At 41.1% G+C, this 19,123-nt stretch overlaps 1 protein-coding gene across 4 annotated transcripts in view; it reads right to left on the bottom strand.

Moving 5' to 3' along the window:
- Nucleotides 1-17,317, bottom strand: part of acap3b (ArfGAP with coiled-coil, ankyrin repeat and PH domains 3b) — a 76,614-nt gene extending 59,297 nt beyond the window's left edge. For 2 of the 4 annotated variants that reach the window (XR_005206107.1, XM_037763802.1), the window contains exon 1: nucleotides 17,010-17,316. Coding sequence is in view for 3 of the 4 variants with exons in the window: in XM_037763802.1 (XP_037619730.1) it covers nucleotides 17,010-17,056 (47 nt within the window). In the remaining variant the exon portion in view is untranslated. Of the gene's footprint in view, nucleotides 1-17,009 lie in introns of all 4 variants that reach the window. The other 2 variants (XM_037763781.1, XM_037763791.1) reach the window with 1 other exon arrangement.
- Nucleotides 17,318-19,123: the final 1,806 nt, after the last annotated feature.

Here is a 19,123-nt window from a genome sequence, read left to right as displayed (position 1 = left end):
AGTTTTCATTTTCATTAGCCTTGTTAACAATTTAGTAGGAATATTGTCTTTTTATAAGGGCAAAGACCAGAATATTTTGTGCATTCACATGTTACAATACATAATATGAGTGTGCATTTATGTATTAAGTAATGATTATATGGATGGATGTGTGGTATTGGTGTGATGGGAGAAAAAGGGAGCTGGATGGAAAGTGGAGGGAAGGTTCAGGGGTTGAGAAAGAATGAAGAGACAGGTTTACATTAACACAACGGGTGGTCTTACACAAGACCCCCGCACACTGAGACAGCTAGAGAAACAAAGCATGCAGGACAGAGAGCCGGGGTCTGGAACATGTATGCAGTTACAGTCAAAGTGCACGTGTGTATGTACGCGTGCGTGCATGCATACAGTGTACACACATCATACAGTGTGTCAGGGTTTAGCTCGGAGGGATTTCATAAAATAGTGCTCCTGAACAAGAGAAAAAGAGACGAATGGTTGTTGTTTGATATCCAATGGCTCTACTGTGATTGTTCTCAGATTATCTTACATGAGGTAAATGGTATCATTTTATTTTACACATAATTTCCTATAATTTTCTAGGAAGTTTCCTGAAAAGAACTTGTAAAATGATGCTAATGATGGAGTAAATAGAGTCGAGTTTACTTAATTGCATTGAATTTATAAGAGGCTGTTTATCTTGAAGAGGATTTCCTTGAAATAACTGCTAAAATCTTAATGAATGACTAAGAGATCAACAAATTTTACATTTTTTAAAGTTCAGTAGACCTGCTGTGCACTCAATACAAACAATGGGGTTACATTCAAAATGAATTGGAATGAATTACAGTGGAAACCACTTATAGTGATCACGTCTGTCCGGGTCAAATGTATCATTATAAGCGGATGATTATTGTAACTGAATTCTTTTATTTTTTATTTCTCAAGCAGATTAGCACCAAAATAACTTTCTTCTTCCTGTACCGTCATGATTTCAATGTGCACTCTACATCAGCCTCGAGAGCAGACGGTCCGCGAGGCAAAGTTATCGAGGGCGTAAAGTCAAAAACAAAACAAAAATTTAATTAACGTTAGTCTAACCTAGACTTAAAATGTTTTTCCATATGTTGTCATGTATGAAAAGAACCAAAATAATCACTGTAAGCGGACTACTTGATTACTATGAGCAAATTATTTAAACAGCATTTGTATAGGAATGATTCTGTCTCAGGCTTTTTGATCCATAAAAGCGGTTGATCACTGTAACCGTGATCACTATAAGCTATAAAAGTACTTGGATGTGAATTGATCACTCTCTCCTAGTTTCCCTGTAATCAGTAACCAAATCACATAATTGTTTCCAAACCGTCCTTTGAATTTAGCGTTACATGTCAGTTCCCTTCTAGTAACTATTGTAAGCCAACAGAGGCATTACTGTTATAAAATAAATTTCAAATGCATTTAACCTGCAGTTGGCTGACTCAAGTTATGCTTCGACGAAAAGTACAATGCACAAGGACAGTTGCTACATTCTTGTACCATTCTTGAGGCGTTATAATGTTTAAATCTACTATGCTTCCAAGTTTCACAACTGTGGAAAACATGTGTGAAAATTGAGCCTTAACTGTCCATGCTCTGTTTTATTGCTCTGATACTGAATGTTTTATTGCTCTCTTGTCCAAAGTAAACCGCAAGTTGTAGTCACCGTGAAACCTTTAGTTATGCTTATTTCATATACAGTTGAGCCTTAATCTCCTTTCTCCACGGCCAAAATCTCTCTTACAGAACCTCCCTGTTCAGCTATCTACATCTGTCTACTCTACAGTGACATGTGCACACACACACACACACACACACACACACATAGACACACACTGATCCTACAAAGCTATGGTATATTGAGCCTGGTCATCCTTCCTTCCTGCTGCAGGACATATTGTCCATTATAGACCGGTGAATTTGCTTCAGCTGTTCTGATTTTTTTTCCACTTGTATGCAATGGGCAATCCATCCAACAAATGGAAGGAGGCACTCCCCATGCGATATAGAGTGCATGTGTGTGACTTTGTGGGGGCGGGAATGATGGATCCAAGAAAAGTGCGGGACTGCTGACACAGCAGATGGGAATGTTTTCATTTGGTTACAAGGAAGTCCACAGAGATCTGAGACGAGGATGCAGGCTGAATAATGTAACAACGGGGAATGTGAAGGGAATCCATCAGTTTTTTAAGAGAGCAATCGGTGTTCCTGTCTCTCATCGTGTCTCTATAGGAGATTGGCCTGTCAATCACACGTGTGGTTTCAGCACTGCGGGGGTGTTTGGATTCAGTAAGGATCAGGGCTGGTGGGCCGCCAGACGCACTGCGAGCCTGTGTCAACATCCTGCGAGGGAACGGTCACTCATGAATGTCTCAAAACACTTAGATTACAAAGGAGCAACTGAGAAAATTAAACAAATCAACATAAATGGTGATAAATGGTGGTGTTTACTATGGGTGGGAAAAAAAATGATTCATTTATGCATCGCCTTTTTTTTTTACGATTTTGAAATACATTTTTCAATGTCAGAATCGATATATTTGCTTCATTTGAGTCGATGCGGAGGTAGAAGGAAGTTACCGCTTTTATTGTTGTAGTCGAAGTAACATAATGTCCTATCCGTTCCGTATCCATCACCACGGCCCCGATGGAGCTGACCATGGATGTATAAAGAGAACGGAGCTGGCGGTAAGCGCTAGAGATGGACTTGGTGAAGTTAGCGGAAGTATACACGTGTGACTACGTCCGGTTTACAAAATAAGGTGTGAACAAAGGGAACTTTATAGACAAAATACATATATGGAAATAAGATTGATTGGATTATATTCACCAGAAGTATAAAACATTACATGTCCCTTATAAATTAAAAAGAAAATACCACAAATTTGTGAGGGAGATGTCTTTATTCTTTAAAAAATGTATAAATAATGGCTGATAATGACTGATATATTTTACTTCAGGACATTTTTACTCCATACATGCTGAAAATTAATCATTTCTACTGTATTAATTTAAGTATTTTCCAAAGTAAAAGTCCCTAGAAGTGTATGATTCAACTTTTTCCCATGGTCCAGTGTTATAAAGCGCAATAAATCGTAAGAACGAATCGCAATATTTAAAAATCGCAATACATATCGAATCAGCACCAGTATCGTGATACGATCGGATCGGTAGATAGGTGTATCGTCTCAGCCCTAGAGTTAACTAAAAGACAGCGGAAGTTAAAGTCAGTGGTCAAAAATTCTGACGCATTCCTGTTTGGCTTCCTCCACGCTGCGTCACATACCGCCCGGGGCGACAGGAACGTGGGTGGAGGAAGAGAAAGAGGTGTTAGAAGAAGAGTAAACAACAGGAAGAAAAAACAACAAGATGAAAATAACAATAGGATGTAAAGGAAAACTATACAGTGCACAAAACCATAAGAGAGCAGAGCTAAAGCAAAGAGAGAGAAAGTTGAGCCAAATCTGAACCAACTGGATCCCAGATGTGAGAGGGTGAGAGTCAACACACACACACAGCATCTCTTCCTCCTAGTTTGCATGAGACGGCAATGAGCCAGAGTGCACCGCATGACTATTTCATTTGTCACCTCGGGGAAGCTGTGTCCGACCAGCGCCCGCCATTTGACAGGACAGCTGTCCACTTCCTCTACTGGCTGTGTCCTCTTTCTTTTTATACTATAATTTACCAGCAATTGCATTCATGCTTTGCTGCCAGGGTATGTGTCCAGCCATACAACGTAACTTATGACGCATTCAGTGTGTTAATGTATGAAATATCAGGCAGGTTACCAGGACTACAGTAACGATGGCGACCATTAAATCCTTCTTCACTCCCTCTGTCCTTTAGTCTACACCTCCTCTGAGTCCATCCATCCAATCAATCCATCCTTGCTCCTTCTCTCCATCAATTACCTTCCCTATCCTGTCAACCATCTATCATCCCTCCAGACATAAACCGCCTTCTCTTCTTGCATCCTTCTAACTACATCCAGTTAGAAAAACAGACAGACAGACTCAGGTAATCTATTGAAACACAATCTACCATGCTGCTGCAGCCCTGACAGTGATTCATATCCATCCCACATCCACATTACCAATGGCGGGCGGAAGGAGAAAAAGAGGAGGAAGAGGAGAAAGAGAGGTAAAAAATGTGAGAAAAGGACATAATACCTGTGGGAAAGATGTCAAGAGGAAGACAAAAGTGTGCTGCAGTGAAAGACAGAATCACTGAGGGCAGCAGTAAGAGGGATGACAGATGTTGACAAAAGACCTCTCACTCTTTATCTTTTTCTGTCTTTTCTCTGCCGGTTGCTTAAACCAGTTGGGTTGTTTTTTTTAAGGCGAGCAGGGCTCAGCGACACCACATAATACCCACATTGTGTGTGGATGACAAACATCCACTTGTGGCTAAATGTTTCTTTTCGCAGGAACATTAGTCATCATACCAACGTCAGAGGCAGGGATTTCTTTGACCAACTATGATCTTAAACGATAAACCGATAAACAACTGAAGAATGTCTGTGTGTGTGTGTGTGCATGTGTGTGTGTGTGTGTGTGTGATAGACAGTCTTGTGAAACTGGCTCCTCCCGCTACATTTCTCATTTTTGACGTGAGCCACTAAAACAGGATGTAAACAACAAGTTGATATTTCATGGTAGAGTTTAAATAGTTTACCCTGACCAATAAATGTTTTGGGATGAAATTTAATTTACTGATCCTTCAACCCTACTGTATAAAGAAGTACAAAATCGTGTATGCAAACATCCCAAAGAAACAAACAGCCACCATGAAGTTGAAAGTCCTGCTTCTGCAGGCAAAAACCTCACTGTTTTTTATGCATAAAGCAGTTTGGAGACACCGTGTTCTCCTCTGGGACCTTCTGCTTCTCGGTGAGCGTTTGTCGGCCTAGTTTTTTGCGGTGTGTCCTGCACTGTTGGCTCTAGTCTGCCCGTGTTGGAGGTTTTTCGGCTGATTCAGCATGTTGAATCTGTGGCGGAGCCCGTCGGTGAGAGAGATGGTCATCTGGAATGAAGCTAAGTGGTGAAGGAGTGGTGTTAAAATGGTCGGCAAACGCTGTTTTGTTTCATGTACTTATCATAACAACGGCTTGTATATCCATCGTCCTCGGTTTCCCTTTTTAAATGACGAATACAGACGACCGCCGCCTGCTGGTGTGGAGAGTCATTTCCTCTCACGCAGGCGCAGAACGTACATGGTAGTCGGCCGTCGGCTGTAGTCTTTGCGGTGTGTTCAAGTGCAACTTGTCAGCCAAGACAAAGGCGACGTGGGGCGACACAACAGGCGGCCTTCATTGCTGCTAGTTCTTTGATGTCGGTTTGGTGTGTCTGGGCCCCCATTGGCTGATTTTACCCTGCAGAATACCACCATATAAATAGTTATGTGACACTATAGCACCATAAGCTGCAGTCTTTAATGTGTGTGCTGTACAGTATGTCCAAACACACATGCTGCTACTGTACATGTTTAACAGCTTTATGCAAGTGTGCATACATGTACTAATGTCTTGAAAGGGTTTATCCATGCATGCTTAAATGTGTGGCAGTCAGCACACAAGTCTGGCTCACCACCACGCGTGTATTCCACATGTTACACACCGGCCGGTCCCGCTTGTTTCCTCCATTGGGATTTATCGACTTCCTGGGGAGCGAACTCTCCGTGGTAAATTTTGGGGTTCACAGTTCAGACATGGCTTCAATTCTGAGCACTGAAACTTAGAAAGTCTGTTTGCTTGTTTGTCTGACAGCCATCATGACAAAAGATGTAATTGCCATAACACGCCAAACCAGCAAACAGGGTTTTGAAACCAGAAAAAGCCTTGACATGTGCAGTTTAGTGGAGACAAAAGAAGTGTTGAAACTGGACAGGACACCCAAGAACAGACAAACGTTTCCCACTGAGAAAATACTACGTAGTGCCAAGATGAAGAAAGCAGCCAAGGAACAAGATGCAGGCAATTTATTTAATAGTTCAGATTCGAGTTTCAACAGGCCTTGGCAGGATTTTAACAAACTCCCACCGAATCCTGATCTCAGAGGGGTTGAATGATTGCTGTGAGAAGGTTCAATTTAAGCCACATTTTTCGCTCTAGTAACTCATGACAGGAATGAAATCTGTTCTGGAATAAGACCTCTACATCTGCTACAAACCTAAATCACCTTGTAGTAAAGTTGTTTTCCAATGTTTCATATAAGATCATTTCAAAATAATACCCAGAATCCCTTTCACAATGTCTGATGCGCCTGATTTGAGCTAGATTGACTGGATCAATGTAGGGCATAAATACTGAAGCTTTCTTTTCATAGTGCATGCTCCTGCTGATGGCAATGTCTTTATTGAACAAGTCCGAACTTTAATTGTGAGGTTTTAATTAATCGCCTTTTACCCTTTAGTCGAACTAAACATCAATCTTTGCTCTATAATTGGAAAACTGAGTACAGCAGCAGAAGCATTACAGTTGTGACCATTGAATGGCTGCTTGCTGAACCTCTCTCCTGAAACTCAACTGTTCAGTCATAGCTTGGCAATCGTAACTAGCAGAGTTGCTTATTATCCGCTTATTATGAGCAACATTGGGCTTGTTTTCCTGAAAAGTCGCTTACAAATATTGGTAATCGCGGGTTACGTTTTTTTGGGGTTGTTTCTAAAGTGTAGTTGCTTTATTGGGCTTATTCCCGTCTCTATCCTCTATACCTGTCTAGTTTGGCTTGTTTCTTCTTTGTGGGGTTGATAGAGTTTAGCTAACAATGCCAGGTACTAAGTGGGCGAAATATGGCAAAAAGTACAACAAAGACTGGGAAAAAGAAAGTGGACTTGAAGATTGGATTCGCCCTCAAGTGGGGAACGATTCAAAGACAGTTTGCCATTTTTGTAAGTGTGATATACGGCACATCATGTAAATCTGGTAAAATGCAAAAATGTAATTAAATGTTCAAATTCTTTAAGTTTAGTTAATAAGAAAAATGTCAAGTTACAAGCTAAAAACGGATGCAAAAATGACATCAAACATTCAACTTCTTTAAGTATATAACAGGAAAAAGTCAAAGTTACAAGCTAAAAATTGATGCAAAATTGCTATTATATGCATGCAATCCAAAATAAATTCATACATATGTATGAAGTGATCAAGTGGCCGCCTCTCTCTCATATCATGGTAGGTAGGCAAGGAGGTAAGACACCTAGGTGCTAGCTGTTCAAACTATACAAAACTGGGGGTTACAAACACCAATCTGATTATTCTGACAGGTTGTGACTCGAAAAGGTTGAGAACCGCTGCTATAATATACAGGCTACATAGCTCTAACCCACTATAGGACTGTGCTTCTTCGTTTCATACATGACTCATCAACTGGTCATAATGCTGACTTGTTTTCCTGGCACGTGCAGCTTTAGCCACAATCCTTTAGCATTATATCACATACATAACCATCATGTCCATGTCTTTTTACATGGTTCTTGATTTAAAATGATTAAACCGGAGACAGAGTTTCCGACCATCTTACAGAGTTGGTGTTATTTAGTTAACAGATTTCCTCAGCTATAGCCCGCTGTTCTGCTGGCAGCAGTCATCACTTTAGTCGACAAAATCCATGGTCACTGGCTTGAAATGAGAAACCTGTTTTTGTTTACTTCTGTGTGAAATTAAAGAGATATTGTTTCAAGAATGACTACTCAATTGGATTAGTAAATCTGCCTCCATTGTCAGTGTTAACAGTATATGCGCTTGACAGGCGTAGCAACAGTAACCAAGGGGGGCAAAGGGTCAGTTGTCTGCATCAACGCCTTGAATGCATATCTGTACATACAGTACATTCATATTAAATCCACAATACACACCCTTGCTGCCCTTGTTTTTAATCTAGAAAAATCAGAGCAGATTCTAAACTGCACTCTCCACAATCCCGTGAAGCATAATTTGTACCACGAGGATAGGTCTAAAAATAACCAGGCTAGATTAGGTTAAAGGTCAGATTAATATTATGGATAAACCCATAAAGCCATGGCAAATGGTACCTGAACTGGCAAAATTGAAAGCTGCAATCAGACACAAACTGTGTCAAACCAGTTTCTGCTATTCCACGTTATCCTGCACACTGCTGCTGCTGAATGGGACGGGGAATTGTATTGATGTTCTCAGCGTAAGAGGCTGATAGTGTGTGAGCTTTAATAGGGTGTGTAGGCTATCCAGTTGATTTAATCAGAGAATGTGGTGGTTACTGATAATCCTATTTCATATATGGGTCCCGCACTAAGTCCGCCAGCAGCACGTGCAGCAGAGTGGCAGAAAATCTGCTGCGCCGTGGATTCAGTGGAAGTGTCCACGTGCTGACTGATGCTCTCCCATGAACACGTCAAACTACGGTACGCCTGACAAGCAGGGAGAGACGGGAATATGAAAATATGACACACACATGTATGCATGCACGTGTAACACAAAAGCAGAGCAGATAAAGAAAGTGAAAACCACATATAGGCTCAAATTACTGCACTTGTAACCATCACCATTTGACAAAGATTTGATCAGCGCACATGAACATCCAATAAATAATCATGTATCAATGTTAAAGTAAATTTGACTGAGGGTTTTACTGTGTCTCCAGCCTCCAAAAACAGGGATCAGCACCAGCACTGGTAACAAAAAAGCCTTGACTAACATCATCACACGAGATGAATATAATTGGACTCATTGGCGTCTCAGCTTTCCATTCATACCCAATTTATGTAATTCCAAGACTGTTTAGGGACCCCAGTATGTGGAAATATTCAAATACACCATTTTTACATTAGGTGACAATAACATTTGTAGGTCAGAGGTCAGGGGACCCATTTGAAAATGTCCACGGCAGTTTTTCCTCGCCAAAATGTAGCATAACTTTGGAGCGTTATTTAGCCCCCTTCGCGGCGAGCTAGTATGACATGGTTGGTACCAATGGATTACTTAGGTTTTCTATAACACAAGTTCATTAATACCAGCACTCTAACTTTAAAACTGAGCCCGCTGCAACCTCTGAAAGACAGAATAGCATCAGATTTAAGGAGACGTTAATTAAAATCAAGACAGTGTTTTGGAGAATCTATACAGTATTACAAAACATAATATCGCAATACTCGTGTGTAGAAATCCCTGTTAATCCTTCTTGATGTGTTGTAGACCTAATTCAATCAATCATTGCAGTGACACACCTCCTCTTATATGTGATGCTTTATAAATTCATGCAGAGCTTGAAGATTTCCTCTTAAGCCTGCATGTGGGTTATTATTATTATTCTTTTGACATCTGAACTGAGCTTCTGGATGAATGATCACTCTGGATTAAGCCATCAGAACCTGTTTATTGGTAAATACTTGATCTCATGTGAGAGGGATTCCAGATTTGTAGGCAGAGAAGCGATCCGTGCACTGCGCACCATGTTTCCCTTCAAACAGGTCAGTAGCCACACAAGATGCTTAGTGAGCAAATATGCAGCTTGCAAGCTGTGGGGCTGTCACAAACTCTCAATTACTTTACTGACAAAATAATTACTGGCTCCAAGATTTTGGGATTCAACAAACATCTGCAAACAGCTACTGTGTCCTGCCTCTTTAAGTTAATTTACTTGATAATTTACTGAAGCAGTGCGCTCATTTTATCTGACATCATCTTGGGGCATCGATTTGATGCACACATGCTTTTAAACCAACCAGGGTGGGGCTGCCCTCTTTGTTCAACTGGTCCGCTGTCTTTCAACAGAGAGTTCTCTTTGTTGAGGAGAGAAAGAGCACCACACATCTTTACATCAGAGGGTTAGACATAGATGCTGGAGTGTCAATAGAACCAACCCCTATCCTCCTGCCCACCAACACCACATCTCCACTCACACAACTCCTTTGAAGTAACCACAATTTTTCATGCTTCTGACATGAAAGGCGCGTTTCCTGCGGTTCGCAGCCGGAGCGCTCCACCAAGGCCTCTACCTTTACACACACAGTGGGAACTAAAATATTTATGTGAACTGATGGGGGATGTCAGATATTTTCACGAGCCTCGATGCTCTTCATTGTCTTTTTGTGACACTTGTAGGTTACGAGAGTTAAAAGGGTCAATTGGTGGTTAAATGGTTGCTTCCCTGGGGAGGAGGAGGAGGAGGACAGTTACTGATCTCACCACCAACATCATTAGGAGTTCACTAAAAACTATCACTGTCTCCCTGATCCTCGACCTACCGCAGCCCAACCTGTCGGAGCTTTTATCCCATAATACAAGAGTGTGTTAGTAGCAAGGCTTGAGGTCTTTTAAAACTACTGCATCATGTGTATCTTTACAAACATAAATAAATATGAAGCACAGTGGTGCAATGGCAATTACTGACTGAACATAGCACTGGAAATATTTTACTTTTAAAAACAATCTGCCTGAATTTATGTGGTCTGAATTCCTTCTTTAGAAATTGCGGTAGTCCATTCAAAACAATATTTCCAGTGTATATATGTTTTTTAGGGCTCACAAATTCAGATATAAAATAAAGTACCCAATATTCAAAATCTATTCAAATTGCTAAGATTTACAATTAATCAATTAGTTGTCAAATATTAAATTAATCGCCAACTATTTTGATAATTGGTTTGAGTAATTTATAAGAAAAAAAAGTCAAAATTCTCTGATTCCAGCTTCTTAAATGTGAATATTTTCTGGATTCTTTACTCTTTTATGACAATTAACTGAACATCTTTGAGTTGTGGACAAAATAAGACATTTGAGAACGTCATCTTGGACTTTGGGAAACACTGATTGACATTTTTCACCATTTTCTGACATTTTATAGACCAAACCAAAGACCACAAGAGATTTGCTCGCCGTTTTCTGGTGTTCGCCAGTAAACACTGATGGGAGTTCTGGGTTTAGAGAAGAGATTCTCAAGCAGAGCAATTTAGTTAAAGTCGTCTTTAGCATATCAAATAACAGGACTGATAAAAGCTTTGACATGGATGGAGAAGCTCCATATATGGAGGGTAAGAGGATCGAGATTCGAGGCCAGCGCGGTCTTTTTCTTTCTGTCAGAGGAGCACATCTCCTGCGTACGTGGATGCATTAGGGAGAGTGGTTGGGAATGAGTGTCTTGACATTAGCAACTTAATGTGAGTGGTCTGGAATCTTTCTAAACGTTTTGCCGAGGACTTGATGTTGCAGAGAGGATCTATTTCGGGTGAAGTTCAGCGGGTCACGGTGGCTCTGAAAGTGCTTTTCTCCAAAATAAGTTAAAGACAAACAGACAAGGACGATGGGTGAAAGCTGACACTTCATACCTCTATGATCTGGGACGCTTTCCAGGTGCATCGCTGCATTAGCAAACATGCAGTACATCAATGTCAGCCTACTTTAGCAACAGGTAATCTTATTCAGCACTTTAATGCGTTTCCTTTTCTACTATAAAATCCTCTGCGACGCTTCAAGGTCACCGTGTACCGTTCCATTTAATTTGCAGATAATACAACTGCTCTGTCTGCACGCTCCTGCTCTATGTAGGAGAGGACAAATATGAGCCTCTCCCTACATCCTTGACTGAGAGGTAGTTGCCATGCCCGCCGAAACGGCTGGTCACCCTTGGCAACAACAGCGCTACTGTCCCTCCTCTGACTAAAGAAGGCAGCGTGCTGCATATTTACATATTTCACAGGCTGCTGACCAATAGGAATTCATTATCTCAGATAAGCAAAAACGATGATGTGTGTAAAAGGAGGATTAGAGGTGCTGATGACGCAGGTGGGGAATAAAACTCCAGACAGTTAAGAGGCACCAGGGCGCCAGACATATATCTAGAGCATCAAAAAGCACTTTAATCCGCCAATAAATGGAGACATGCTTTTAAAATAATGTCGGAAATCGCATATAAAAAGGGGCCAAAAGCTCCTTTTTACATAGTGCTTTCAAATCTCTTACCAAATCCAGTTCACTAATGAGCTCTATAAACTTCTTCCTCCTTTATGTAAGAATATATCAGGATGTAGTGACTGTCTCTCTAGATTTCAATAGAGTATATTTATGGGAACTCTTCAAGGCTGCAGATTTAACTTAATGATTATGGGACTTAACCAGCTGGGACTGGAAGAGCAGCACAAGCAATAACATCTTTATCGTATTTATAAGGAAGAGAAGGCGCCAAGGAAGGGAATGAAAAAATAATCACTTTAGATTAGTTAACATAATAAGACATACCTAGTTTGTTTACCTTTCACTCACAATGTGGGGATTAGGAGCAGCCTCTATCAAAAAAGCACACCAGTCTGACTGGTTGTGACTTCATATCTGTTATTCCTGCAAGTAACTGTGGCAACCATAAGGGAAGTACACACCTGACAGGAGCAGAATAGGTGCTGCAGATATCAGACAAAGAAAAGAGTGATGATTCATCAAAAATTAACTTCTGAAAAGGCAACGACGCTCAAATATGATTAGATAAATAAAAGATTTAAACATCTAAATATGTGTGGTTTTCAAATGTGAGTAGCGATTGTTACCATTTCCTCGGCTGCATGGTCTGACATGCAGAAACCTGAAGCCTGCAGATTATCTGAATATGAGGTCAGCTTACATGCTGGTTTGGCAACTTTCAGGTGATATGAAGGTGGTGAGTGTAACACAATCCTATCCGGTCCTGTATGGGAAATGATCCACTGTTGATGATAACTGATGATAGTCTTCATGGCCACTGAATTTGGCTTAGATGAATATTTTATGCACAAAATGTATTTTTTAAGTAATTCCTGTAGTAGTAAGTAATGCTGTGTGATTTTGCTGTGAACTACTAAAGAACAGCTTCAACAAGATTCCACGGTAACATTTTATTTGATGCCCATGTCTATAAGTATGGGATAATGTACAGCGAGCGGGTCATTGTTGTGAAATAAACCCTGACAGGGAGATGAGGGTGGAGGGGTGCCGCATCGCCCTGAAGGTGTTTATTTCACAACAATGACCCGCTTACTGTTCATTATCCTGCTTATTACACGGCCACTTACTTAAGAAATCAATAATTTGACACAAAAACGGTCCTCAAGAGACCGATATCAGAGCTGCGTCCATAGCAACGGTCTGTTATACATAGCAAAGGTCTGCTATAAAGAAATAACAGACCGTAGAACGCCGTGATTGACCAATCAGAATTGAGTATTCAACAAAACCGTGTAATAACGCTTTATAAATAAGGTGGCAAATATCCTAATATTTCATAATTGTTGGTCACTCACTGACATTTCTTTTGCCAGGATCATGGTGTATTATAATTCCCATAGTTGTAATACATTATAATCTTTTCATAATTAATTTATAAAGCATTATAGTCATGGGCGTCATGGAAAGTGTTACAGATTCCACTTTTTCTAACTGTCTTGAACAACATGTCAACTCATGTCACAGATTCATTTAAAACCTGTATTTTGGTTTATAAAAGGTAGAATATAAGACTGTTTTAGGTCGTGTAACACATTTGCAACATAACTTCCTTTGTGTCCACTCTGCCTCTCTGCCTCCTCCTGTCACTTTCTGTATCTTGTTGACTGACTCACTCAACCTGTCTGGATACAGTGTGCTGTTTGTGTGCTGTATGCGTGCTGTATATGGGTGGGATAGAAAGACAGAGAAAAATGACAGGAGGCCGACAGGTGCGGTGGGTTTTCCGGATCTGTAAACCCCCAGCTGTATCCATCGCTACAGGCAACATCTGCTATTCCATATCCAGTATTTTCATTTTGTTATTAGTCTACATGTGACACTGGTGGCACGGTGCATTGGAGAAGGAGACACACCTGCAGGAAGCTTGATATTATCGCATCTCTGGCGCCTCACCAACCCCACCAACCACAGCTACTTACAATAACTACACTCATAACTCTAACTACCAATGACTTTACAAGATATGAAAACAGAAAGTATACGGACCTACTATTCATAATGAAACTCTTCCCTGTGTGGCAAATTCAAAGTAATGATGGTGTCTTTTAAAAGCACCCACTCTCCTCTCCAATTCTTAAACTCTCTGTCCTCTTTTCTCCGAGCTCCCATTTGTCTCACTTACAGCAGCTGTTGCTAGGCAACAGCTCACACCCACATATGCATATTAATACTTACTTATATCGTAACAATGTCGTCAATGAAAGGACTAAAAATAAGTTGTAAAAGGATCATGGCATACTTGCCTTTAGGATGTGACTATAAAGTGATTTACAAAAATGAAACAGTAATGTTTTACACTTGTTCCTTAGCAGGTGAGTAAGATAATCACAGTAACGCCCTACGCCTACCACTGCTTTTAAAAATGTCATCGTCAAGTCAGTTAGTTTTTAGTTTATAATAATGAGCTTGTTAAAAACTTGTCCGACCACAATTCTGTTCTGCCTTCAAAATAAAACCATGAATTTGAACTCTCTGAGCCAAAAAACAACCCAAAGTGCCTCCAGGGAATCAGATTACAACCATTTAGCACCAACAACAACTATAGGCAGGTGCACACAGGGCTTCATCTCAGGTTTTATTACAGAATGAATGAATGAATGCAGCAGGTGACTGACTGCTGAATAAAAGGCAGACCAAGAGTTTAGCGTACAGTACAAGTGAGAGGGAGACTGAACAAAAACATGTGTGTTATAGATACTCTGCTATAGCATATCTCAAAATTCTTTCTCGCTCACCCAGTCATGCGAACAAACAGTACTGGCACAAGTTAAGACCTGCAGTGAGAGGGTGTGTTTTATTTTAGCACCATGTGTGGGAAGTCAGACAGGACCGGCTCTGTTTCTCCAGAATGACACAACAAGCAGGAAAACAAAACCCGGGACACCGGTCAGTCCAACTTCATGGAAACTTCTGCAATGACTGTCTTTAATTAAGAGTCAGTTCATTGTAACAGATGTGTCACATGAGTTTGCTCTTTGGACAACGCCTTCTTTATTTATTAGTAGATGTTTTTAGTGGATATTTATATCATTATATCACGAGGTAAAACTGAGCTCTGGTTTCAACTACGTGTGTTTACTTGCACACAAGTATCCTGAGCTCTTTTCAGCAGAAACCAAACCCAAGACAAGCCTGCACAGACAGATGATCAGAGAAAACTGGATAATATCATGTATACACTAGGGGAATGAAAAACAAGGTATCTCACGCTCCATGTTAACATTATATCCCAAAACCAGGATGAGGATTTCACGATCACGGTATTACACAACACTAAATTTTCCCTTCTGCTTGTAAACCCAAGGAAACATCAGCTTCCTTTGTCAGTGTTGGAATTTTCCAAATAACAGTCTTCATGAGACCATGGGAAAGTGAACCAGGCAGAAAATGTCTCTTCCTGTGACCTTCCGTCTCGGCCATCCATCACCGAGGTGGGATTTAAGCAGCAAATTGAATGTCTCGTCTCTCTCAGCTCTCTTTACTTTCTTTCATTCCACTGTCTGCTTTCTCACTCACTATCTGTGAGTCGCACAACGTTAAAACAAACAGGATAAGTTGTGTCTGACATAGAGGAAGAGAGAGCAAAATGACAAACCGCAGAGAACAGAGAGCAAACAGGCAACAGACGCTGACATGGAGAAACAGAAGACAAGACAGAGTTACAGAGAAAACTGAACAAAATGTTTGTCTATAAAACAGAATAAACCAAACATCCTGCTCCTTCGCATTGAAACACTGAATAAAATGACACTACCAGCTCCCATCTCCCTGGTATAATTAACAGGCATCCCTGGCCTACATGCTGTTTCTCCTCTGCTAGTTTCAGGAGTGCCAGACTGGCACGTGGACTGCGCGTGGCTACAACCCTCCAGTGGGCAGCAAAAGGGCCGAACAGCTGGATCTGTGCCCAGGATACGAGCTCCGTCCCTGCAGAGAGAGAGTGTACTCCTGTCCCTGATGCCACTTTGGCCAGCCAGGACAAAGCTGTTGCTGCTGCTGCTATTGCAAGGGCATCTCCTCTCCAGTCTCCACCACTGGATGACAGGGCCTCAAATGAAAAGACTGCATCCAACCTGTATACCATGCTGCAACATTCATTCACACACAGGAGGGTCCTATCATACACTCTCACTTTGTTATATGGCCACAATAACAGGGGTGTTTCTCCTCTGCTAGTTTCAGGAGTGCCAGACTGGCACGTGGATTGCGTTTGGCTACAACCCTCCAGCGGGCAGGCAAGGGGCCGAACATCTGGGTCTGTGCCCAGGATACGAGCTCCGTCCCTGCAGAGAGAGAGTGTACTCCTGTCCCTGATGCCACTTTCCCAGTCAGCCCAAAGCTGTTGCTGCTGTTGCTGCTGCTCCAAGGGCATCTCCTCTCCAGTCTCCACCACTGGATGACAGGGGCTCACATGAAAAGACTGCACCCAACCTGTATACCATGCTGCACCCAACCTGTATACCATGCTGCAACACTCATTCACTCACAGGAGGGTCCTATCATACACTTTGTTATAAGGCCACAATAACAGGAGTGTCCCTCTGTCTTCTCTTCTTTCAGTGCATATCAACATGCTGAAAATCACTTATCATTTTTTACACTAAAGCAAAATGGATCCTCACTGTGCGTGGCAATGAGTGTCCCTCTCTTCTCTCATATATGCACTGAGCTAACGTTACAACAACCCACGTTCAAAAATCACAAACAATCACATTGGAACCACTGTGTCTTCCAGCAAAATGCATCATAATAATGCAAATAAATGTTTTCAATAACCAACCAAATGTGACATTTTAAAAAAAAAAAAAAAAAAAAAATCCAGGGAATATTATTGAAAAAAAAAATGCAAAAAATAATTTAAAAAAAATGAAATGAAAGCGCCACCATGCTGTTGAACACATGAGTGAATCATCTTCTCTCATTTACACTGTTGATACCACCACAAATTCTACATCTAAAAAAAAAAAAATCATGCGTAAAAGAAGGTGTGCCATTTTTGCGCACCGCTGTGATGTGCATGAGAGAGGCAGCGTCTCACCTGAACCGGGGTGAATCTTTTATACATTCTTCAAAGTCCACCGTCATTTTTGCGTTGTTTTCTCGTGTATTCCCACTTCAGTCTGCCAATGTCATTGCCCGCGGCGGGATGTCTGTCGCTTGAACCGTCCGGATGATGGTGGTGACTGGTGTCCCCTGACGCGCAGCAGTCTGTCGCCTAGCTCTCCCGGTGGCACCGTGACACGAAATGCGAGCTCAGTGCGCGCAGAGAGAGCAGGCGGATTACTACTACAGACACACACTGCTGCTGCTGGAGACACAGTGAGAGGCGGAGCTGCACCGTGCTGGAGACTGAAAGAGAAGAGGAGAGCGACGACTAGTTACAACCTGCAGTAACACCTCTGGAGAACAACATGAATCATGGGAGATGGTTAAAGATAACCAGCTGGCTGAGATTTTAAAGGTCCCATGTCATGCTCATTTTCAGGTTCATACTTGTATTTTGTGTTTCTACCAGAACATGTTTACTTGCTGAAATGTTCAAAAAAACTTTATTTTCCTCATACTGTCGGCCTGAATATGCCTGTATTTACCCTCTGTCTTAAAGGGAATGTTTGTAACTTTTTACAGGTATAAATCTACCTGGTCAGGATCCAATGCGCGCTCGCATAGCGTGCGGCTACGCTGTTCAGACCTCTCCTCTGCCAGCTTGCCTTCACTCACAAAACGCGCGCGTTCTCGCTCCACCTCACGTGCATGCACGCCCACTCCACACTGCAGCAGAGTTAGTTTAGCTCTGAGAATATCTAGTGAATGTGCAGTGGACGTTTGTGCAGAAATAAATGCTGCAGCTCCTCCAGACCAACAGAGGTTTTCCGTGTCTTGTGAAGTGACGGGGCTCCGCAACAAAAAACATTATCGTCTCCGACCGGGTGCCGTTGTCTTCCCTGTTCACTCCGGCTGCGGTCGTAGACGACAACGTTTCTCTTCCTGCTTCAGCCACGCTGCTTCAGCCCCAGAGGCTGAAGCAGGAAAAGCCAACACTAGGATCAGCAGTGATTCATGGAGAAACCTTCGTCTGGTCAGCTAACATTACTGCCAAGCAGCTGAAATATAGAGTGATATTGTGGTTTTAGCCGACGTGTGCCGCCTCATGTTTTGAGCGATGCTCTTTCATGTCTATTTAGAGCGAGCACAAGCGCGAACCCAACGCTGACTTTCATTGACTTAACGGCCACAGGTGTCGCTGTTAACAAGCAATTCTGAAATCTCCCCACAAAGAAATCTCCCCACATAAAGTCACTTATAATAACAATGTACATCAGTATAACAGACAGTATAACAAAAAAATCCATCTTACCATCCTTATCCCCCAATCATACAATACTGTTTATGTCTGTTTCACTCAAAAAATAGTCCATATAGCTTTTAGAGAAGAGGGAATATGAGTAATATTTTAAAAAGTAGTTTTATATTTATATGATATATATTTGTATATAGTGTTATATTTTGAATAACTGAGTTACTACAAAATTATTTCGCCAAAAAGTGTACGCAATCAAACACAATAAAAGCTCAGTTAATAAATAGGCTACTATCAACCTTGTCAATAATTTGCCAATGTTACTATAGGCCTAATAAACGCACATAGGCTATCTAAAAGATTTGGCAAAAAAATCCATCTTACCATCATCGTCCCCCAATTTTACAATAATGTTTATGTCTGTTTCACTCAAGAAATAGTCCATATAGCTTTTAGAGAAGAGGGAATAAGAGTAATATTTTAAAACGTATACTTAATATTTAGAATAATTGCATTACTACAAAATTATTCTGCCAAAGAGTGCATGCAATCAAACACAATAAAAGCTGGCTGTTATCAACCTTGTCAATAATTTGCCCATGTTACTATAGGCCTAATAAACGCACGCAGGCTATCTAAAAACATTTAGCAGTTTCAATAAAGCAGAGTATCTGATGCATGACATTATGTATTTTGATAGTCTCAAGTGTAGTATTTTGTATAATGAAAACAAATATTGAGTTCTAAGATCCTTTAACAGAGGAAATCATACTTTAATATCCGATTTCTTACTGTAATTTGTGCAATAATGAAGTTTCAAGTTTAGTTTATTGATCACATACACATTAACA

This window comes from Sebastes umbrosus, chromosome 1, assembly GCF_015220745.1.
Source record: "Sebastes umbrosus isolate fSebUmb1 chromosome 1, fSebUmb1.pri, whole genome shotgun sequence".
NCBI classification, from domain to species: domain Eukaryota; kingdom Metazoa; phylum Chordata; class Actinopteri; order Perciformes; family Sebastidae; genus Sebastes; species Sebastes umbrosus.
Note: the sequence above shows the minus strand (reverse complement) of the source record. Positions and strands in the feature narration are given on the sequence as shown.